At 39.1% G+C, this 23,561-nt stretch overlaps 1 protein-coding gene across 1 annotated transcript in view; it reads left to right on the top strand.

The window, feature by feature from the left end:
* Nucleotides 1-23,561, top strand: part of LOC139933051 (glypican-6-like) — a 78,189-nt gene that overhangs the window by 3,153 nt on the left and 51,475 nt on the right. The window contains exon 2 of the mRNA XM_071927042.2: nt 16,447-16,605. Coding sequence (XP_071783143.1) covers nt 16,447-16,605 — 159 coding nt within the window. The remainder of the gene's footprint in view (nt 1-16,446; nt 16,606-23,561) is intronic.

Genomic DNA, 23,561 nt, shown 5'->3' with positions numbered 1-23,561 from the left:
TAGGTGACATATACCACAGGTTGTTTCTGACTTAAACTGTCTGTATTTTTTTTTGTTAAAGTTGATCCCACTAGACTACTTTTTATTCCATATTTATTAGCAGCTATGCAAATATACTGTTTTTCATGAAGAGCAATTTAAATTTATCAGATTTTATAGGGTGTTTTTTTTTTTTTTTACCTTGATAGAATTAATTGATGCCTTTCAAATTATGGTTACATGTTTTATGCCAGTGTGATATATTTCATTGCAACTATAACACATCTAATAGAGTGCTAACTGCATTGAATCACTGTAGGGGAATAGTGCTACTATTGTGCAACTATTTTTTATGGTTGTGAAAATTAAAGGCTGAGATGGCCTGAGATGGCTGGTGTGTTTGGTCAGACAAAAGGAGCTAGGCAGATGGAATGACAGCACTGGAGTCAGTGTTATTGACAGAAATGTTGTTATGATCCAAAGCCAGAGGGCTCAGTTGGTACAATATTTCCACAAGACCTGGGCCTGGCTTCTGTGTTCTGACCACGGCGAGCTTGAGGCTGTCAGCAGCTACATTGTACAGGCCTTCTAAACCATGGGAGCATGAACTTGTGGATTGCTCTAAGTCTTTGGGAGTGTTTGCACATCTAAAAATGGCCAGAGCTTCTCCTTCTCCACAACAGTCTTACTTGTATGTATTTAAATCAGCTGTCAGCAAGTTTATAACATTTCAGCCTCCTAAATCCAAATCTTTCACTGCCCCGCTAAAAGACCAGACCTGCACACAGTCTCGCCCCTGCTGTCTCAGTTTCCACTCAGTGAATTACCCAATGTCTGAGATAAGATGGGGAGATTTGGAAAGTGAGTCATAGACTGCTAGACTCTATGGATCTTCCTAGGATGTCACAGTTCTACCCTATCATTTGACGTCCAACTCTGGCTGCTAATTCCCAGCCATGAGATGGAGATGGGACAGAAATAACGGTGCTGATATTTTATGTGATCCATGGCTGCCTGCACAACCAGGCAAATGATCTCTGCTCAAGCGTGTAATGTGCACAGGTCCTCTGCTGTCATGTAATGGGATGGAAAGGATTAAAAAGGGCTAAATGGGAGTGCCTGCAGAGAGAATGGCCAGGTGACTATGTTAGCCCCCACAGCATACGCCAGTATTGCTATGATGCACTGTCAGATTATTATGACCTTCCTGTCAGTCACACATGTGGAGACGTGAAATCCTGAGATGGATCACACTTCTTGACGGAGTGATGCAGTCTGCACGCTTTTGCATTTCAATGTCCAAAACGGTAAAAATGTTTGTGATGAAATTGTGGCTAATTGGGCTGTTGAGAGTGACAGTTATTGTTAGGAGTTCTAGATGGTAGTGAGGCTGTATTCTGCTATGTAATGTAATGTGAATGTGTCCTACTGCGACGCAGAGGGGGCACTATCAGGAGAGCAGAATCCAAACAATCATCATTTTTCCGTGGCAGAGGGAATTTCTCAAATGCTCCCTCTATCTGTGTGTCATCAATCATGCTCATGAATGCCAAAATGGCCTCATGATGGGCTTTCTCTACGGGTGTTCCCTCTCAGAGCCGTAGGAAACATTGTGTCCCGCAAATAAGTGTTTCAGGGTTGCAGCAAGGGAAACAGAACGACACAACAGTATTCACTGAAAGCATATCAAAAAGCTCAAGCTGGGGAACGCTTGAATTTATTTATTTATTTATTTATTTTTTCATTTTCTTCTTGGTCCAGAGATTGAATTGTTAGGGAGATGTACCTTTGCCATCATAACACATTATGTGAAGTATTGTATAAAGTACAGACATAGGTAAATTCAGTTTTTCTTCTGTGGGATATATCTGTTTCTTTGTCAGATTTTACAACTGATTCATCTATATATTTATGTTTGTTGCTGTTTGATTATATTCCCAAACCAGGTGATTTAAGTTGTGTACAAGAAATGTAGTGTTTAATAGCAATTCTCTCTTCATCGCCTCTATAAAGCTATGTAATTAGCTTTGACAAGTCTTTTGACCATGTGTTGTTTTACAATCTCTGTCAGTCTGGATCCTATATGTAATGATATATGTTTCAGCTCCCAAAAGGGAGATATCCTCAGATGTGAATTTTGATGCTAAATCAATTGCATACAAAATTTGTTTTTGTTTGGTTAGGCAGGAGGGAAACTCATGTCTTTAGGGTTAGTTTTTTTTTTTTTTTTAACACAAATACTTTCTTGATAATATTTCTAAACCCTAATCCTGTCTATGACCCAAGCTTTCTGTTTATTCACTCTGCTTTTGGCCTTCAGCAGGGTTTATGTCCGACTTCCTCCTGCTCATAACTCAGGTTACTGAAATTTTAATACCGTCTAGACATTTTCAAGCCAGAAGGGATTTTGGGGGACAGTGGGCAGTGATTAACAATAATGTTTGTTTTGTTAATTTACAGCAATGGCATAGTGTGTGCATTAGCTAATCAATCAGTACTCAAATATCGTCATCAGTTGAAGTTTTTCTCAAGCAACAATAAATCTTTCTTTTGTCCTGAGAGCTGTCAACGGTTGGGATATGGATTTTGTATACGACATTGCAATTTTTGGTTGCAAAGTGTGAATTCTGCTTACATTCAGAATGAAAACACACCATCCCATGAAGATCAGACACTGGGTTATATAAGAACCGGCTCAGCCAAATACTGTAAGCTTGACACGCTTTGTTCATACTGTAGATAAGCAGCTGTTGTCACATAGGTTACCGCAGGATTGATGCTGTGAACACAACCATGAAGAATTAATGTTTCAAACTCATCTGAGATAAATCTACTGTGAAAAACAAGGAAATGGATTGAAGCGATTCTCTTGAGACGGCATAGCAATAGCTGTTTAATGGTTCAAGAATCATTTGAAATGTGAAAGAATGAGTGTTCCTGTTGTCAACAAGAGATTGAATAGATATTATTTTGATCTATTAGTACCTGTCAGCAACTGTCCAATTAAATCCTAACCTGGAGACACAGAGAATGAGCTTTTCCATTCCTCAATTTAGAAGCTGGCATAAACACACTACTGTAAGTCACTGATCCTTTATTTTTATTTTTATTTTTTTTTACTTTTGACCACTAGTAGAAATATAATTTTATGGACTTGATTTGTGTAGTGAGTTTTTTTTTTTTGTGAGTAGTTACAAAAATAGAAGCCTTCAACTTCTCTTGGTAGGTTATATAAGTTTTTGTGGTGCATATCAGTGATGACTAAGTAATCTCTTTTGACTGAAATCTGTTGATACAATGGACCACAAACTAAACTCAACATGGATCTCTCAATTCCTCAAATTGAAGCTATACAATAGAGGAAGGAAGTTGAGAGGTGTTGCCTTGGATACATTGTCAGGTTAATTGCCTTTTATTTTGACTCCTTCACCCAGAACCAAAATCACAAAATTCCACCCAAACAATTTTGTTCTGTATGTCTGAGATTATCAAATGAGTACCTGGGTTAGGGTAGAATTAGAATTGTTGTTCAGAAATGTGTCAGTACATCTCTCATACTGACATCACACCATGTCTGGTTTAATACAGAATATTTTTGAAATTGTTATATAAAGTAGTTGCCAAAATTGAGTCTTTTTCCGAAGTAGTCCATGGATCCTCAATGACTTAGAGAACAATCTGCAAGATCAGTGGCGTGTTTCTTCGTCGGTGTGAGAATGTAACATGTTTTTCAGCAGTGACGTAGCTGGTATATTTCCCTACGCCTCATCTGCCTGTCAAAACTGAGCCATCATGAAACAAAGCCCCCTCAAATGCCTCATTGCTGTCGGTAGATCTATCTTTAGCCACACGTCTGCCATTCCTGTCTTGTTGACAACGTCTGACTAGACATGATGTGCAACTGGAGAGTTTGCCTTTACACTGCTCCTGGCGAAGGTTTAGTGGGGTGCGTTTTAGCAAGGGCCATGGGGTGGTGTGTATTGTGCAGTTGAGTTGTGTCCTCTCTCCCTCTCAGCCCAGCAGTCTGCGGAGTAGAGGACACCTGCACTGTAACAAGGTTTCAGGCCTAATAATGGCTGGTGTCGCTAAACTAAGCTGTAAATGCTGAGTGAAAGGTAATGATCAGTGCAGGTCTCAGGGCCCTCCTAGTCTCCACACAGCCACCAGCTGCTACCTGTAGTGTAGTCCTCTGCCATGCTCCAGTTAGCAAGTTGACGCAGAGGAGAGTTGCTTGCTAGCTCACTCTTCGTCGTTCTCAGGGGCTTCTAGGCCTGCTGCCCATGTATATCAAATATCCACAGCGGTCTTCTCGTTCCTCCACCAGGCTTTTTATTACATGCTCCTCAATAAATATCAAAGCCAGACATAGTGCTATGTATGCTGATTATGCGGTGCTTGTCATTCCGAAATGTGCTGCACATGGTGTTACGGAAATCCATACATTAATCTCAGCTGTAATGATATTGGTGCACCTTGCAGGATGTGGCACATGAATATTCCATACGCATTACCCTTTAGGTCAAACATTTTTTGGGTGTATATTCATCTTTCTGGCAAAGATTCTTATCAGGGATAATTCTATAATTTATCACATTTAGAGCATTGGCTCAATACAGTAAATAGTGTTCTACCTTGCAGTCACCTCTAAATTCATATGGTCTCTTCCACAGTACTAGAATACCTCAAATTTTATCTTTGAACCCAAAAGTAATACCAAAGGACAATGGAGTGATCTGACATGATGTTCAGGTAATATCAGTTGCAGCTTCAGAGACAGGGAAATGTCACAGTATAGCCCTGTTTTAGCCTGAAACCAAATTATATTGTCCAGAAAACCTATTCCTCCACTAGCTTTTTTGCAAAATGTCCATAAGTTATAAAACATTTCAAGGGAAATGAGAGACGAGAAAGGTGAGGGAGCAGGGACAGGTGGGTTTTTTTTTTCCTCTCTCCTCAAACAGAGATTATTTACACTTAGAAATATTTCAATATGAGTTACCATACTTTAGAGTCAACATTTGGCTGTGTTATCATGCACACTCCGTTATACCTGGTGTGTTGCAGTGGAATACCTTGACATATTCAGAAATATGACATATTTGCTGGGAGTATGAAACTGTTCCAACATCTTTATTCCTGTCCTTTTTCCCTTCACACTGACTCTCCTGAGGATGTAGAATACCATCATTCCATCATACCATTGTACTGTGCTTCTTTTATTGTAGACTGTTTTATCTCAGTGAGAATTCATTCTCTCTTGAACCTGTCCTCATTCACACAAGGACACATACTCCTCTCTATCAGCATCCCCGAGTTATTTAAAACACAGGCATGTCTTTCATTATGACTTCTGACATGACCCAAAATGTGATAGGAATAGTGTCATTCAGTTTTGATTGATGCAAGTTCTGTCTTTAGCAAGAAACTTGGCTATTCTGTACACAAAATCCTCAAGAGACGTTATTAAAAGTACGAAGGGGATACTGTGTGGAATACACATATGTCTAGTTCCATGCTGACTTTCATACATCCATTTGAATTCATTCCCATGTAGTTCTGGAAGATGTGATCTAATTTCAGCACTTAAAAAATACAGTTTTCTTGAAGAAGTTTGGCTGCTAACCATTAGTCAGAGGGCATGTTTTAGTGTGGCATGGAGTAAAGGGGAAAATTAAAAAAGTGAACGCTTAGCCTACTACGTCCTTCAAGCTATGTGGTTGCCTTGCATGTCCGAAAGCAAGAGTTCTTCACTGAGTAGGATCAATGTTGGATAGAGCTGTGATATAACATCTTGCTAAGGTTTGAATTTTAATAAGGAGGTGAAAAGAGTGAGCCAATTCAGTCAGTGTGTAGGGTTAGATATACTCCTATGCTGTAGAACATATAAATCTTAACAAGTCCCCTTAATATTTAGTCTTAAAGTGATGTTGAACTTTGGTAGTACCTTGTGTTGTGTAGCTTCATGGCCATGATATAACCCACATAAATAACTGAAAAATCCAACTGAGGGTTGAGCGTGTTTTTTGGTAAATTGTCATGATATAACCCTAAAATCTGTGATTCTCTTATTTGTTGCTCCGGTGCTCCGTGAGGGGGGATTAGAGGATAGCGGGTTTTTTTCTCTCCATTCACTGCCATTGTATGGCGGAACAGGTCTGAATATCACACTTCTAGCACATAAACGCAAAACAAAGCAGATTCTGACATTATATAAAAAACTAGTCATGCTGAATTGTGTTGAAGTGAGTCGCTTGATTTATGTTTATTAAACCTTTCAGTTTGAACAAGTGTAACACCGAAATCCGGTCGGAGGAAATTTATGCTGATGGAATGAAGAAAATAATATGTTTACCAATAATTGTAAATAGGCGAATAATAAACATAAAGAAAGAGATTCACTTAAACACACTTCAGCAGCATGAATGGGTTTTTTATATATTGTCAGAATCTGCTTTGTTCATGTTCGTTTGTGTGCTGGAAGTGTTATTTTAATGGCAGTGAATGGACAGAGAAAAAAACACAATTCTCCAATCGCCTCTACCGGAGCAACAGATCGCAGAGAATCAAAGATTTTGGGGTTATATCATGGCCAGGAAGCTACACAACACAAGGTACTACCAAAGTTCAACATCACTTTAAAATCTTGTTTTACTTAAAACAAGTGGGGAAAAAAAATCTGCCTGTGGGGTGAGATAATTTCACTTGTATTCAATGCAGGTTTACCTGTTTCAAGAATTTTCTTCAAACAATTGACAGTATCTTGAAATAAGGTGGATAAATCCACTACTATCAAGATAATGTTGCTTGTTTGAAGGAAATTCTTGAAATAAGTTGATTGGAAATAAATTCATTGGAAAAATTTGAAATTATCTCACATTATAAGCAGATTTGTTTCACTTATTTTAAGAAAATTAAGATTCTCAAGACTCAATACTAGACTAAATTACTTGTTTAAGATGGATATTTTTGCAGTCAAAGTGCTGTTTGGTCATGTGGCTCACTGAATGAGAAACAGCCACGCATTGATACCAGGCATGTACTGGTTGAGCTCATTAGGATCGAGTGCGGCTTCAAGTGTGAGGCCATAAAAAGTTTGTCAGAGGGGACCATGGGACAGAGCAGATGGCAGAGCACATATGCTGTGGGTCTCTTTGGCCAGGTACACTGATGAATACTTCTGAGAGTTGGCCTACCTTTTCTGGTGTGTGATGGAACTCAGACACTTTTTATCCTCAAAGATGACACATAAGTGGAGTTCAGGTATAATGGCTTCTGATAGAAGTGCTGGGCCATTATGTCTTTATATAGATTGATGTAACCCTTGTCAGTGTCAGTTCTGGGTGTGAAATGTCAGGCTTTTATGCTGCTGACAAACAGTTTTGGGCTTGTTATTTACAAAATAACTGGTTACCATTACTCATTTCCAAAGTCATATTATTATTTTACTTATTACTCCCTGGAGCATAAATTAGTTAACCACTCATTACTTTTACATTACACTCCTAAAATCGGTGATTGCATCCTCTCTTCAAAAGCTGTCTTCCCTTCGGAAATCATGATAAATGAATTACTTCTCCTGCGCCCTTCTGTATTTGATCAGGGCAACCAAATAGCATTGATGTCCAATGTGGTTGTCATCCTTTCGCTCAGTAGAGTCAAAGTAGTGGGAATACTTCCAAGGTTTGTGCCTTTTTTTTGTGGGAAGGGGATAATTTTACTTTTTGTAAAACTCAACTTCAGTCCGATATTTAGAGGGAGTGATAAAAGTAACAACTAATTTTTTCCATTAGTAACTTTAATATTATTACTGAAATAGTAACTTGTTACACCACTTGTTACTGTAACGCATTACTACACAACACTGCTGACAAAAGGGAGAATTTTGCAGAGATAGAGAGCAGGGAGAACTTTGCAGATACAATATTATAGACACCACATTAAACAGCTTTCTCTCTCTCAATGAAACAGAACTAACAAAAGGGTCTCTTGAGCAACCAACAAAACAAAGGGGTTAAATAGGGGTTTCGAAGGACACCCATGGAAGTGTCCACAATGTCTCAAAGACAATCACTGCTGGCACCTACAAATGAATCAACAGATGAACAGAAAACCCACATAGTAAACAGTAAATAAAACTAAAAGAGGGAAACTGACCAGGAGAGGTGGCTTGCATAAGGAAGCAGCAAACATAGTAGGAAAACTACGTAACCCTAGTTAGGGAAAGGGTTACCAATGCTTACGACAAAGGAAAACCCACACACATTATATTTGCGGACGGTGAAAAAATTCAGTGCGGAAAGTCCTTTATTAAATGGCAAGGCTGCAACGTAAAATACAAGTACATCTTGGCAGGAAGTGTGTGGAATATAAATGTATGTCTGTTAGGCTCATGGAAGAGCTTCATCCGCAGTGATAATAAGGTAGCTGATCTGACTGACACTCTACTTGATTACAGATGCTGGAGTGACAAGAGGTAATTGCGACTTACGAAGGCAGCTCATATAGGTGTTGATAAAACAATGAATGCATGCATAAACCACTCTCATTATCCCTCCACTCTACGTTGGCACATTTTTGCCGGCGCTGTTCAATGAAAAATATTCACACCCCCGCATGTCTTTATTACTTTTTTGAGGAAATGAACCAGTTTATCGCATTTACAGCTGTAGTTCATGGAAATATTCATTGTTTTCTCACCAATGTGTTAATCACGGCAATGGCGTTCAATATTATTACTAAATTAACTAAAATGACAATGGGAGTAGCTAATGCTGCTTTGCATGCGTGTGAAAAATGTGCTCTGCCTTGGTTTGATTGAAACGGAAGTTATGTATCCTGCTGTTGGCCGTGACAGCTCTGATAAAAGAGAGGACAGGGATTGGGTTGGTACAGCGAGGTTACACTGGGACAAGTCTCTTTATTCCACCCTTACAGCCCTCTTAATACTGAATGACTCGCCAGAGGCCAGCTTTGATACAAGGCTATTAGCGGGAAATAATTCCCCCTCAGCCGCTAAAGTATGGCTTGCTCAGGATCACAGACAGCTTCAGGTGGAAATCATACTCGCTACCATGCCAGCCAAAAGCAAACAAAAACCTCATCTGCATAAGACTTGGTTTAGAGCAGATCCAAGGCGTAGAGAACAAGGAAGGGTATCCCAAAGCAGTGCTAAGAATGTCTCGCAATCTCTTGAACACTTTTTTTTTCACGGGTGTTCCCAAAAAACCTTTGCAACTTTCATGGTTCTCAGTCAAGTAGTTTTATTTCTCTTTCCAATTTAAGACCAAACTTGTTATGGTGATAGAAAAGCTGATAAAAGGCACAATTTGACCTGTAACTTTGCTTTGCACATTTGCTTCACATTTCCAGAATCAGCTAATTTAATATCTTTGCCACATTTACAACGTTCCTTTGTTTGTATTACCATCGTTTCCTTTGTATTACCATCGTCATTCTTGAACAGCAAATATTATGCATAGTCATGTGCTGCACACACATAATGATATATTGTACCTTTGGATCAAATCTTGTACAATATTTTGGCAGTGAATTGTTATTTATTTATTTATTTTTAATTTAACCATTATTTCACCAGTCACGACACTTAAGAACAAATACTTACCGGTATTCACAAGGATGGCCTGGACTTTATGACTAAATGTAATTTTTCTTCACTGTTGGCAGTGGCAAATGTGACTCATAAGTCTAGTGTTTAGACTGTATTACTCTAGAAAACATGCTTATGATGCACTGTGTTGCATTTTATCAGTAAAATATGTAATTTGATACGAACAATTTTTTATAAGCATAAACTACAACAAACTTTCTTTAAATAGTACATCTATATCTCTTCCCTTTAAAATGGACTGTCTGATCCACTCTCTTCCTGTCTGTTACGAATGTGCGGCCTTTCTGCTCCAATAGATGGATCATCTGTGAGGCCACAGTGCTTTTTTAACCTTGGCTAGTAAGGGCATGGCACCTTGGCTGAGTGGTGAGGTCCCTTGAAAGCCTCTTCCCATATGTTGATGTACGACAGGCTCATTTTAAGTGATGTTTTGCTCTGTTGAGACTGTTGGAACACACAGTAGGGTTGGATAGGATATTTTTTTTCTCTCCGTGACACATCTGATGGAGGGGCTGCATTCAAAATATGGACTTCCTAGTAACCTTTGTCCTACTAAGTTTTTACTGGTCAAATTACTCAAACCCTCCCTCTTTTTTTACAGTGCAGGGCATTAATGAAATTCACAAATTTCAAATTTCAATTTAAAAACTTTTTTATAACCCTTTTTTTAATAAAAGGTGAGTAGAAAAACATACTGCTGTCTTTCTGCAGGTGAGTGCAGGTCTGATCAGTGGAGATAGTGAGTGTAGAGAGAGTGGGTCTGTCATGCTATAATTTAATTTTGGGCTTCCTGGAGGTGTCATGGGCCTAATTCAACAAAACATCTGTGATGGGAGGTGCCCATTTGATAACCCCAATGACATATCTCCACTGGAGTCTCCCTTTCCTCTAAGATCAAAGCTATTTTTTGCGTAGGCAGACCCATACCCTAGATTATTGCACATGATAGTTACATGAAATCCTGGGTTTTCACAGTAGCTAGAATTCCTGCTCTTATTTCCAAGACACTACACACACACTCTAAGCACAGTCTTGTTTATCAGAATCCTCCAAAAATGGAAATTACTTGAAACACAATTCTGTCTATTTAAAGATCCAGTACAATGATTTTAATTCAGTCAGGAAAAGCTTGCTATACATGAAGGCAATGTTTTGATGGTTCATCTAATTTGGTAGAATTGCTTTAGTGCCCCTTGCTCTATGCTTAGCCAATTCTCAGTAGGTTTAGGGGCCATGACCCTGTCCACATGCTTAGCAACACACATTTCTTGTTGGCCATTATGTCCCAAGTGGAAGTATCTAACGGTACAGTCTGTGCTAAAGTAAATTCCTTTTTCTGTGGGGGAAAAAACACCCACAGTGAAAATTGTATTGGTTTGATTAGCTTTAACTGGAGTGCCAGCCAGAACAGAGTGACATAAACTAGGACGTCGCTATGAAATGATGAAATGTTTTAAATGCCACATATCAAATAAAGAGTATAAGCCAAGGGTTATCAACACAGAGCTCTCTCTCTCCTTCCTTCTGTCTGAGTCTCAGCCTTAGATTGCACACCTGCACACACAGACCGGGCGCCTTGCTTTTTGCCTATTTTGTTCACTTAACTTAATTAGTCTGATGAAAAATAATGTGCATGTTCATGATAAGCAGAGAAGTGAGAAATTGCAAATAACTGCATTATTATCATTTTACACCAGCTTATTTTGCTCTAACCAACCACTAAGGCAATCTGTCACTGTCTCTGTCACCAGTGCGCTACACATATAATACATTGCTGCACTCGCTGAACGTCAAACAAGCCAAATTATAAAAACTGCAGACAAATCCCATTACGTTTTATGGGGCTAATGATAACCAACATTAACGTTAACAAATGCCGGGGCAAGCATAACCCTGATCCATGCCGTTCTGTCTTGTATGGAGAGAATGTCATCCCAAACTCCATTAAACAGTCTGGCAGTTTAATGTTGGTTAGCATATCAGCAAAGGTACATACCTGGTAGAACATAATTTAAGATCTTTGAGGAATCGTTAGGGTCTTCTGGTACAGTTGGTATATGAATAATCTACCAAGCAGCACTTAATTTCAATAAAACATCAACTTTTAGAATTGGTTGAGACTGCTCACTACTGCCCACCAGTATTTTAGTGGAATAAGATTGTGGGAATAACGGTCAAACCAATTCTGAAAGTTGAGATTTTATTGAAATATGTGCTGCTTGGTGTATTGCATCTGTACTGAATTGAAGAGTGGCTCCTAACAATTTGTAAAAGGTGTTATGTTCTACCAGGTGTGTACATTTGCCACTAAGCAAGGCAACATTATGGTCGTCAGTGATATTACTGCTGCCCCAGACAATAGACAGCATTCCTTTTTATAAACCTTTCCAAGGTTTTACTATTCTTAAACAAAGATTGCTTAGTGTAGGACTCTCAACCCAAATAGTGTGGTGGTTTGTGGTTTGTAAATTACATTTCTGATAGATGCAGTGTACTCAATCTGATGCTTTAAGTCAAACATTATCTGTCATCAGTCACCGAGTGCTGAGGGGCTCTGTGCTTGGCCCGCTTCTGTTTACCATTTATGTTAATCTTGGTCAAATGTGTCAAATACCCTCAGCTATATGCTGATGGCACGGTCATTTGATGTTTTGCTGCAAACCTCGCTAAAGCCTTTAAAATCTACTTATGTTGTTTACAAAGTTGAAAAATAGGCCAAACAAAAAAAAATTCTTATCATGGAAGGAAAAGTGATTGAGTCATTCAAATCTTTAAGTATTTAGGAATTTTAATGTATCACTGCTTAGGCCACATATTCAGCACCTTGCTAAGAAATTAAAGCTAAGAAACTCAGACTGTTATAGGAACAAGTCATTTTTTCCATTTGCATCTACAAAGAAGCTTTTCACCTTTATGCCTGTACCTGATTATGGTGATGTTTTATATTCGCATGCAACTTGCCAATGTCTCTGTGCCGTAGATACAGTGTATCATGGAGCGTTGAGGTTTATTACTGACTGTAAAGCTCTCACTCATCATTCTACCTTGTATGCTGTGGTCAGCCAGTCGACCACAGCATACAAGCATATCCTGTGTCCACTTGTAGACTTATTAATTTGTATATTTTTTATCTAGAAGGCCATTTTGCATCGGCTTCCTAACTGTTTGTTCTCTTATATCTAAAAAAAAAACAACTACTGTTTACGGTAGGAGATATTTTGGTTTTCTGTCCCTAAGGTCAGAAATTAATTAGACAAAAATCTCTTTATGTATTCTGCTGCCTCTTCGTGGAACTCACTGCAAAATGATATAAAGCTGAAACCTGGACCAGGGTTAGTGTTAGGAGCTAACCAGGAGCTAAATAGGTTGTGACCCCATGAACCTGCTGGCTTGCTTTTGGTCTAGTGCACTTTGGACTTTGGAGAGCTGGATACCAAAGAAGTGTAGTGGAGTATGGCTGGCTTCTCAAACATGCTTGTTTGTCTAACTAGACAAGGTAGCTAACTAATGTACCTAGCATTACAGTCACTTACCTTTAAGTTTATGATTTCTTAGTCCACAAAAAGCGATCATATCGCTCCCTTCTTCACCATGAAATTACTTCTTAATCCAAGTGTTTTTTGATACCAGCTGCTGAAGTCCCCCCAAAAATGGACAGGGCAGACAAAGCTTGTAGGATAGAGTGAGTGCTTATTCCTTCCTTCTATACTATATTTTTTATCTTTATTATTATTTGGCACTTGACCGCCATGAAAACCATAATATAAACTACTCACCAATATCGGATGCAGCTGGGACGAGTTTGTATCGTTTGAATGAGCCTGAAAACTTACATTTAACAAGTTTGTGAACGGATTCAACAACAGATCCCACTTTTACGACAATAAAGCAGTCCTGGGTCCGTCGTCATTTTGCATTTCTATTCTTGGTTTACACTAAAATTAGTATTTAAAAATTAAAGTAGATCCAGTCTCCCAAATAGAAACTCTCTCTCCTAAATGGTATCCCTCCGCTATGTTCTCTTCTATCAATAAAAATGCTATTTGGCAAAATAATGTTCTAAAACATTGGAGCCACAGTCCACTGAAAATCACAGTAGCAGGATCTGTTGTTGAATATGTTCACGAGCGTGTTAAATGTAAGTTTTCAGGCTATTCTCATGGCCTCATTCAAATTAATGGAAAGTAAAAATCTGAATGCTACAAACTCATCCCAGCTGCATGCAATCTTTGTGATTAGTTTATATTCTGTTTCTTCATGGCAGTCAAGTGCCGAATAACCCCCATGTTAAAACTAAGTGGAATATTGCTTTAATAGAAAATAGATTGTTCAATTTGAGGAGTTGTCCTGACTGAAATAGAGAGAGGGATTAGTTGGTTATTTTCAGTGAATAAGACCCCCTTTACACTTACATCACATACATCCTGGGTAATCAGATTGTATTCAGATAGAGCCGAAACCCATAAAACCCATGATATAAATGCACTGAAGACATTGAAGATCTGTTTACCCAAACCATTTCCAGAGGTGGTCAGAGACACGTTTGGCAATTAATAAAAAAAGAAGCCAAATAGAGCAGCTATGTAAACGGAAATATACGTCCACATGCAGATCCAACCAGGAAGCACATGCAGCTTGAAACAGGAGGGAGGCAGTGTGGATAGTGGATCAAAAATGGATTGCCAGGATACTCGTGGATGGCAAACAAGCAAGACAAGGTGTTAACTGTTAATTATGAATTATGTAAATATTATGAGAAGAAGTGACACGCATGGCAATCTTTTGTGAGGGGAAAGAGAAATCTGATGTCAGTGTGTATACTGGAGATGCATGTTAATGTCAAGTGTAAATGTCACCCAGCTAAGTCATATCAGGACACAATCCAGATACGGGACGCATGTTAATGCCAGGTGTAAAGGAAACCTCTGCGTCTTGCTGAAATGTGTCACAACTAATTACAGCACAGACGCACACTACACGAAATCCTCCCCTTTTCTTGCGAGGCTACTGGAAATCGTACAGATGACATTTTGATCTATCTTGAGACCAGTGGAAGTCATATGGGTTCAACTCTTGGTCGGAGAAGATTGAATTCCAATGGCTGTCTTCAGTGACAGTCTCACTCTCTCAGTTTTGAGCATTAGCCTATTTATTATGTTAAGAATCAATGGCTGGTTTTGATCATTTGATCATGTGATAGTATTTCCGTTTCATTACTTGTTATGCTCACCCGCTCACAGCGATATTGTGTTTTTGACTGTGAAATGAAGAGATGAATGGTGTTTGGCTGAGTCAGCATTATCTGCGGCTCTTATAAATGGCTGCTTGGGAAAATGGAATGATGTAGATCATTAACTTTTGATTCACTTCAGTATTTCCCCAATGTCATCAATTATGTAATGTGTGAGAATGAGAATGATATTTTAAAGAGATGCGTTCCTATCGGTTCTCCCCACTGATTTGACTTTGATGACCCATAGTCAGTGATACTTCTTTCATGTCAAGACTGAAAATGAAAAGACTTAGAAGGGCAATAGCAATGTGTTTTATTTTAAGGGCTCGTTAAGAAATGATACAAATGAAATACCAATCTGTTTTCCCTTTGCCTAATCAAGTTTCTTCACAAAAGTACAAATAGAAACCATACGTGCCAAATTTCCTTTTGGTATTATGGTCAATTCTCTCGTTTGTGACTCACTTCCTGGGAGGAGAAAGCACTGGCAAACAGCAGTGAAAGTGCATGTCTGTTCATGTGGCGATAAATGGTGCCTGACATGGATTTCATCTTGGACTGCTGGCACTTTAAATGTCAGTCGCTTTGTGAGCTACAGATTCATAAGGAGTTGGCAGGTAGTTGTGAGAACCCAGGGATTGTGTGGAATATGAATAACTTTAATGCATTAGCGTTTGCCTTGGTTTATGTCACTCTGTCTGTCTCTCTCTCTCTCTCTCTCTCTCTCTCTCTCTCTCTCTCTCTCTCTGTCTGTTTCTTTCTCTGTTTCTGTAAATCCAGATAAAAAGTTTCTCCACCAAACATGCATAAGTTCACTAAATAATAATAATTATATCCATGTGTAGCTGCTTTGTTTGTAATCAATCATATGCATTTGGATAGTCATGACAATACTGCATTTGACTAAAACAGCTATGCTTATAGCACACCTGACATCACAGTCACAAGGCAAGATTAACTCTCCATTTGCTTTCATTTGCTGTCCCAGCTCTTTTCTGTGGCCATTTTGCTTCTGGTCATTTGGTTGAATTCAAATAAAAACCTCAAATGGCAGAGTTCCATGCAAAACTTACAGTAAAACAGTACAGATTTATCAATGTATAGGCTCAACTCTTATAAGATTATTGGGCTGTGTAATAATTGGGAGTTACTCAATTGCAAGAACTATAATTAAATTCAGTATTAGTTTGACATGCATAGTGGTTTCAAAGGAGACCAAAATGAAACCTGTTACTTTGAAAGCTGTTATTTAAATGATTCAGTCATTTTAAGCACTTAGCCTCTTGTTACGGAGAGAGCTTTGGATTTTGGTGTGCCCTCATTTCCTGTAAATGGGCAGTAGCATTAGCCATATTGTTAATGAAAATATTGTTAATGCATTTACAAAAAATAGAACTAGAATAAGCAGGACCAAGGTATGAAAATAATCAGCTTTTTATGAATGACTGCAATGGTCATGTATGTCTTGGAAATGTTATATTCAGTAAATTTGTATACGCATATGAATATACAGTATATGTCATATTTTATTTATGAAGGGTACCCGTGATCAGTTGTCATTTTATGAGTTTGGATATAAAAAACACCTAACTTTTGTGTTTTGCAGGTGAACATCTTCGTGTATGTCCTCAGGGAAACACATGTTGCACCCAAGAAATGGAGGACAAATTTGGGCAACAGAGTAAACAGGACTTTGAGAATCTGGTTGATGAAACGAGTCATGAATTGCGAAGCACCTTTGTTTCCAGACATAAAAAGTTTGATGGTAAGTCATTTTTGCTAATATGCAAGTTCATTTTACTGTGTGTATCTTTCCTGTTTTCACTGCCAGTGCACTGGAGAACAAAATGCTGCAAATAAGAATTTGAGAGGATTGAGACTGTATGTGTTAATTTGAGGTGGGACGCTGTTTGTAGTTCTGTAGCTGGAAACAGGACTTGAAAATCCCATTAATATGCCTTGGAGTGGAGAACCCTCTTGGATTAGACAAACATGGCTCCTTGCACAGCAGATTGACAGCTTGAGCAGGAGCAGAGAGCACAAGTCTGCATTATTAAGGGTGTTTGCTGGTCTTGCACTGTGTATGATCCTGTCTTAGCCCCATAGTGACTCTTTTGACCACCACACATCCACTGGGCTTCTGCTTAAGGGAGGGGATCTACTCATTACTGAACCAAGCCTCACTCCACCTCCCCACCTCTCCCTCTTGGTATCATACTCTATGGAGTCAGCTCCTTCTAGTTACAGTTTAATGAGCAATAATAATCCCTGCAGCTCCCAACAGTAGACTCTGCTGTGTGGGAAGCAGCAGCACATCACCATGGACAATGGTGGAGGGGGACGATTGTGGAGGTGAACATTATGTCAAACCTTATAACCAACTGTCACCATTGTCAGATGTTTGGAGGAATGCAGTGTAAAATATTTTTATAAATGATCACAGAGAAACCCTGAATAGAGTATTTCAATTGTCTTTCTCTCCCAGATGAACTTTTCTGAAAATATACACTGGAGAAGAAAAATATGTCCTAATATGTCTATTTGTCCCTTTTTGTATCAAAGAATACTTTATTATAATATAGTCTTACAGCAGATTGATCAAGAGTGATGTGACAAATAATACCAAGAAGTCACCACTCATTCATTATTTAACCCTTGGCTTACATATAAAAAACCAAACCCCTATTTTTAAAACCACAGTCAGATCAGATTTTGCTCCCCATAGTTCTGGCAGAGTGTGAAGTATGCAGCTGATTCATGTTTAGTTCAATCATATCTAGTCTAGAGCATGAAGACAAAGCAAAACAGCCCATAACCATCACCCTGTGGCAATCATGCTTGGAATAATAGGTAATTCATCAGTGCCAGTTTAACAGGTTAATTTTGTGACTGATCTCAGTGGGAAGATTAGACTTGTAATTTAGTGCTAATGACCATTATCAGCATAAAGAATGGTGGTGAGATGAATGGGTTGCTTTGCTTGCTCATGACCTGGACATCAGGTCAATCATTGAACCAATCATTTATTACACAGTTACATATTCTAGTGGAATAATAGGAGACTAAATCTGGTCTGAATAAGGCTTTAACAAAGGGATTCACTCACTTTTTCATATAATGAAATAATAGATTTACTATTGTTTTATTGCTTTGATAATTAAAGTACCAATTTGTGTTATTTGTCATGTCACAGCATCCACCATCCCACAAAAACTGTCAAAAGATAACGACAAATTAACTCCAGATTCACATACACTCTATTTTTGGATGGATTTGCTTCACTTGTTTCTCTGTTAACTCGGGGAATTCAGGGAGATTTTTAATTTTGAGTGAGCCAAGTAGTGGCCTTGATTCAACGGTGCTCTCTGCAGTTAGAGGAACTGGGTGCACTCAGATTAGCAATGCTTTTCAAGAACAATGAGCCTCGCTCTCCCCTAGTCTATCTCTCTGTTTCTGTTTTTTCTGTTGGTTTCTCTCTTGCTCTCTTTCTCTCGAGCATGCACTAGCTCAGTCACTGCACCTCCTCATCTTTCACCTAATAGTCATTTACAAAAGAATTCAACAGCACTAAGCAAAGCATAAAAGATTGCAATAATATTCAAACTGTGGTTTTGTACGACTGAATCTGAAGTGAAAAAATTGAATCATGTCTTTGAGGGAAATGACTTGCATCTATTGAGTAAATACCTCACTAGATGTGACACTATGCTGGGATTGAGGCTGAAAAACCTTTCTTTCAGAAGGCCACACAATTATCCAATGCAGAGCAGAGCATATGTTAAATCCTGCAGACATTTGCAGCTAAGCAGAGTCATTTTTCATGCAGTGTGATGCACTTGGCAAACATACCAAAGGAATAACCAGAAATTCGTAGCAACATTAGGGTAACAGCATTAGAGCAACTCCAGTGACATTGTGTACACTACTGAAACTGTGATATCAGTCATGAGGTTGAGAATAAATAGCTTTGTTAAATGTTTCCTTAAGATGATCATAACCACAATAGAAATTTAGAAATAGAAAGCTTTATTCCTGAAAGCATAGTGTATTGCCACCTATAAGTCATCAAGTATTGCTTTTGATACAAGTACACTTTTTTGATAATACAAAATAATAATACTTTTCCAAATTTGTGGTGCAATAAGCCCACAAAGTCCCTAGATCATAAGGTAAGATCACATTTCATATGGTTATCTTCCTGTGAGCAAGCCATTTAATAGCATATATGCACAATTCATACAGTAATGCACATAAATGCATGCACATAAACAGCATCAATAAGAGGTTATTTTGATTAGTAAAGATAGAATTAACATTCAGTACCATTAGCAAATCAGGTGTCTCCTCACTGCACTTCTGTTGCCTTTTTTCTGGTCTCTCTGTAGCCTAAAACGCATTAGCTTGCATGTCATCTATGGGATTTAAATTGCAAAACAACAATCAATCTTCCCATGAAAAATGGAGGAGCTTGGCGACCAAACAAGTTTGTGAGGAAAATCTTTAACCTATCAAAAGTCTGGGCAGTGTTGGCTCCATGCTGCATTTAGTCTGAGACAGAGAAAGAGACAGGGAGAGAGCGAGAGAGCGATGGCAAGGATTGTTGGATCTTTGTTGGCAAATACTGTATAGAAGTAATCTCAAAAACTGGCAAGGTTAATATTTGACTATCTCAGGTTTCCAAAAATTGGTATTCAGTATTAATAGTACTGCCATCACAGACTTGAGACTACTTAACTGATGGTAGACTACAGTTGCTTGTGATTAGGGCCACTAAGGCCTATAGAAGACAGACTGAACACAAAATATTAGACTAATTACAGGAGATTGTCCATATTAACACAAACAATCTAAATGTGTCGAGTGGCTGTGAGCCAGCAGGTATGACTATTAATGCTAACCTCAACAACTTTGGTTCCATTCATTGCCTTGTCTAAAATTTTAATTGAAGTTTATTTTACCCTGTACCTTCCATGATTCCAAAACGCATACAAAACATTTTTCTGAGAATTACGTTTCGTAGGTCCAAATTTTGCTACTGTTATATAATGCACCCTAAGATGGCTCAGCCTAAGCCTAATGTGTCAACTCCTCTGATTCTTAGGGATCACCTTATACCAGACAACATATAATATACATAGTCAGGGCCCTATTTTCGCGAATCAAACACAAGCGCAGGCAATGGCTTAAATTCACGGCGCTGGTTCACTTGGGCGTGACCAACAGATTATTTTGTGATCAGAGGTGCTGGCACAGTAGTGGCATACCTTCTGCGCAGTTCTAAAAGGGATTGGATGAGGAGGAATAAATTATCAGTAGGTGTGGTAGGGGCTGACATCAATCATGGCCAATCAAATCAGCTCCTCTCATTCCCTTTAAAAGCATTGCGCTCCCCACCATGGTGCACTGACAGGAATGGCAGTAACGGAGGGGAGAGTCCAGACCGGCTTCTCCCAAGAGGAAACTGATGTCCTTGTCCAGGAGGAGCAGAGTCGCAAGGCATGAATATACGACACCCCAAATATGCCGCCATGGGCAGATAATGTCCTTTTTTAAGTTGAATTCACATTCCTGGAGACATTGAAATCTCTGTCACCACGTTTTCAGAACGTAATGATACACACCGACAGTTTTATGTTGGAACTTGGAGGACAATGATTCACACAATACCCACATGTGCAGTTACAACTAACTTTATAGTACAGTAAAATGTTTCCATTATTTTGTTGCTTGCCTGTTGTTTTACTTAGCCTAAGTGATTAAAAAGATTGTAATCAGGCATATTTGGCTACATTTACACTCACACAACAATGCCACTGTTGCCAATATTGTAACAATTTACATGATTGCAACTGACAACTCCACATAATTACATGACTGAAGAACTTATTTCGATTATCCAGAGAGAATTGTCAAGTTTTTTGTCAGAAAAATATCTTACAATTACAGCCACGATTCTGCTCTACTATATCATGTTGTTTGTCACATAGGCCTTTCTCTATTGCAATTACAAAATGTAATGCTTCAGGTGCTTCTTTTTGGAAACCCATTGGATAGAAAGAGACAACGCATGCAGTTGTTGCACCCCCAGCAACCTGGTGTTTTTAGATGAGAATACAGACTGAGGATTGGTGGGAACAGATGGTCCTGAGGGAGTTTAGTGATGTAGAGTGGAGAGTGAACTTTATAATGTCCTGAATATCTTTCATGGAGCTGTGTGAACTGCTGCATCCAGTGTGTCCCTAGGATGTCATTCCGTGCTCCTGTAATCCTGATGATTTGCACTGAATAAACTTGGAAGCTGTGCAGAATACCGAGTTATAGCCACCCAGTTTGGTGCGCACAAAAGCGCAGAAGTTCAGCAAGAGTCGGGTGTTGGTTGCGCAAGATCAAGTTAATCAAGTTACCCATATTGGATGAGTCATGCGTAATTGCGCAGCACTTTGAAAATGTGCATCATAATCCACAAATGATAGGCTCCAGATGGAACGCGACTATAGGGATTTCATCAACCTAAAGGGGTCTTCATACATCCAAGCAGTTGATGAGAGATATTTGTAAGAATTGCCCCTTAATCTGGCTCAATAAAAACTCTGCCTTACTCGCATTATTGCATTAATCACATTAAAATCTCATTTTTGATGTGCATGTAAAGGTGTTTGGTATAAGTGAAACAGGCAAGCATAACATACATAAAAGAGGTTCATGTGATTTTGGAGAGGTATATGCGTGCACCTTTGCCAACTAAAGCCATAAAAATAGCACAGAACGCCAGCGCCTGCGCTTAGACATGGCATGGGTAGGCGGAGGCGCAAGTGGAATTTCTGATACTGAAATTGCACTGTGACACCCGATTTGTATTGACACTCCTCTCTAAAGCGCTCCCCCGCCCATTTCGGTGCAAGCGTTGTCATGGCAAGCCACGAAATCTCAAAACAGGCGCAGGCGGGAAGAAATTACCCCTTCGCCGGCACAAGGTCACTGCACTTGATCTGCACCGGCGCAGAAATATGGCCCTCAATGTTATAACTTTTTTCCCTTTGAGAATGCAGTGCTTGTTTTGTGATCTTTTAACATAAGCATACTTCAATAACATGAAATGTTTATCTGCAGTGTCGTCATGAATATTACCTTTTCTTAGATCTCAGGATGGAAAAGTTTCGCTAAAAAATAATTTGAGGTTGCTGTAGGAGACCGAAGTTGTTTTTTTTCTTATTGGGAAATTGTCTTCATATCACATGTTAACAACTAAATAATGTTTGAGTGATTAATGGTGTAATTTAAAACTTAGTAGTCAATGTAATGTCTTGCTACGCCCACTCTTTTCAAACTGTTCAACATATTGTATGAAACAAATGCTATTGAGTTACAGCATGCAACTCTCAGATGATTGCGCATTGCCCAGAAACTCAATGTCACGATGCCTGGGTGATGTCTGTCTTTTTTTCCAGGAATATACACTTCTGCAGCACACATGTGATTCCTGGAAGCATGCATAAATAAATAAGTGTTATTTTGATCAGCCGCTGTCAGGCTAGTGAATGTCATAAGGAGGACTCCAGTGAGGGAGGAAATGGGGTTTGACCAGCAGCACTTAGATGCATGACTCCAGGCACCCCTTCTCCTCTTGGGGTTTGCTGCCACTCTCCATAATTTCATCAGCGTCAAAACAGATGCCATATGAAGGTTTCAGCTCTACAGCCCTCTGCTGTCAGGAGACTTTGTGTCTGCAGAGGGTCTCTACTGACCACCAGCAATAGGAAATATGAGACCTTCGTTGCTAGATTTGGATTTCACCTTTATCTTAGTTTTTTATTAATTAAATCAGAATGTTATGAGTTTCCAGGAGCTGAATCTTACCAAGCCTCTCCAGTAGATATTATAATCTATAATAATATATCATATTTTGTATTTTTTTCGACCCTGATTTATTTATTGCCAGGATTCAGCGTTTCCCTATGTGACTCTGTGTTCCTTAAGGTGAATTTTAAACAACCAGTATTTCCGTGTGCTTAAGTAACATCGCCAAGGTAATTGTGTTGGCTTCGATACTGAGCTGGAGAACCTGGTAAACATCAAAAGAATATATAGTGCTGTTAGTTCATTTAGATGCTCTTTACCACATATTTAGCACCTGGTTATGGAGTCCCACCTACACAGAGTCAGTGTTTGTGTATTTTCTTGTCTTTATGCGGAGTTTGCTATGAGCTTTACTGTAGCTGACGGTAGCAGGCCAGCCCACGCATACCTGACACCAGAGCCTATGTGTCACAGTGAGAGGGCACAGTCTCCACTATGCCAAGACCATCCGAGCAGGAATACAGAAATATCCCACAACACCCCAGTCATGGCTCCGCAGTCAAGCAGCTGTACCAGAGAGGAAAAAACATCATCTGAACAATCAATGCCAATAATGCAGCCACTGTTAGTGTAATTTGTTATCATTTTCCTCTGTTTGATAATTTATGCATGCAAACCGCGTGCACTTGTACATTTCCAGTCTTCTGGCCATAATACGTATCCCAAGACCCCAGAAAACAATACCTCTGCTCAGAGAAATTCGAGAAATAGCCGGCACAGAGAATTCTCTCCCACCTACCTCATTAAAGACTAAGTCAGGGGTCTTAATTACTAATCAATTGTTGGCCCTCCACTGACCACTAACACCATGGGGCTGTGGAGCCAAACAGAATATTAATGTAGTCCACCCTCCACAATTGATCT

The sequence above is a fragment of the Centroberyx gerrardi genome, chromosome 10, assembly GCF_048128805.1.
Source record: "Centroberyx gerrardi isolate f3 chromosome 10, fCenGer3.hap1.cur.20231027, whole genome shotgun sequence".
Taxonomy (NCBI): domain Eukaryota; kingdom Metazoa; phylum Chordata; class Actinopteri; order Beryciformes; family Berycidae; genus Centroberyx; species Centroberyx gerrardi.
Note: the sequence above shows the minus strand (reverse complement) of the source record. Positions and strands in the feature narration are given on the sequence as shown.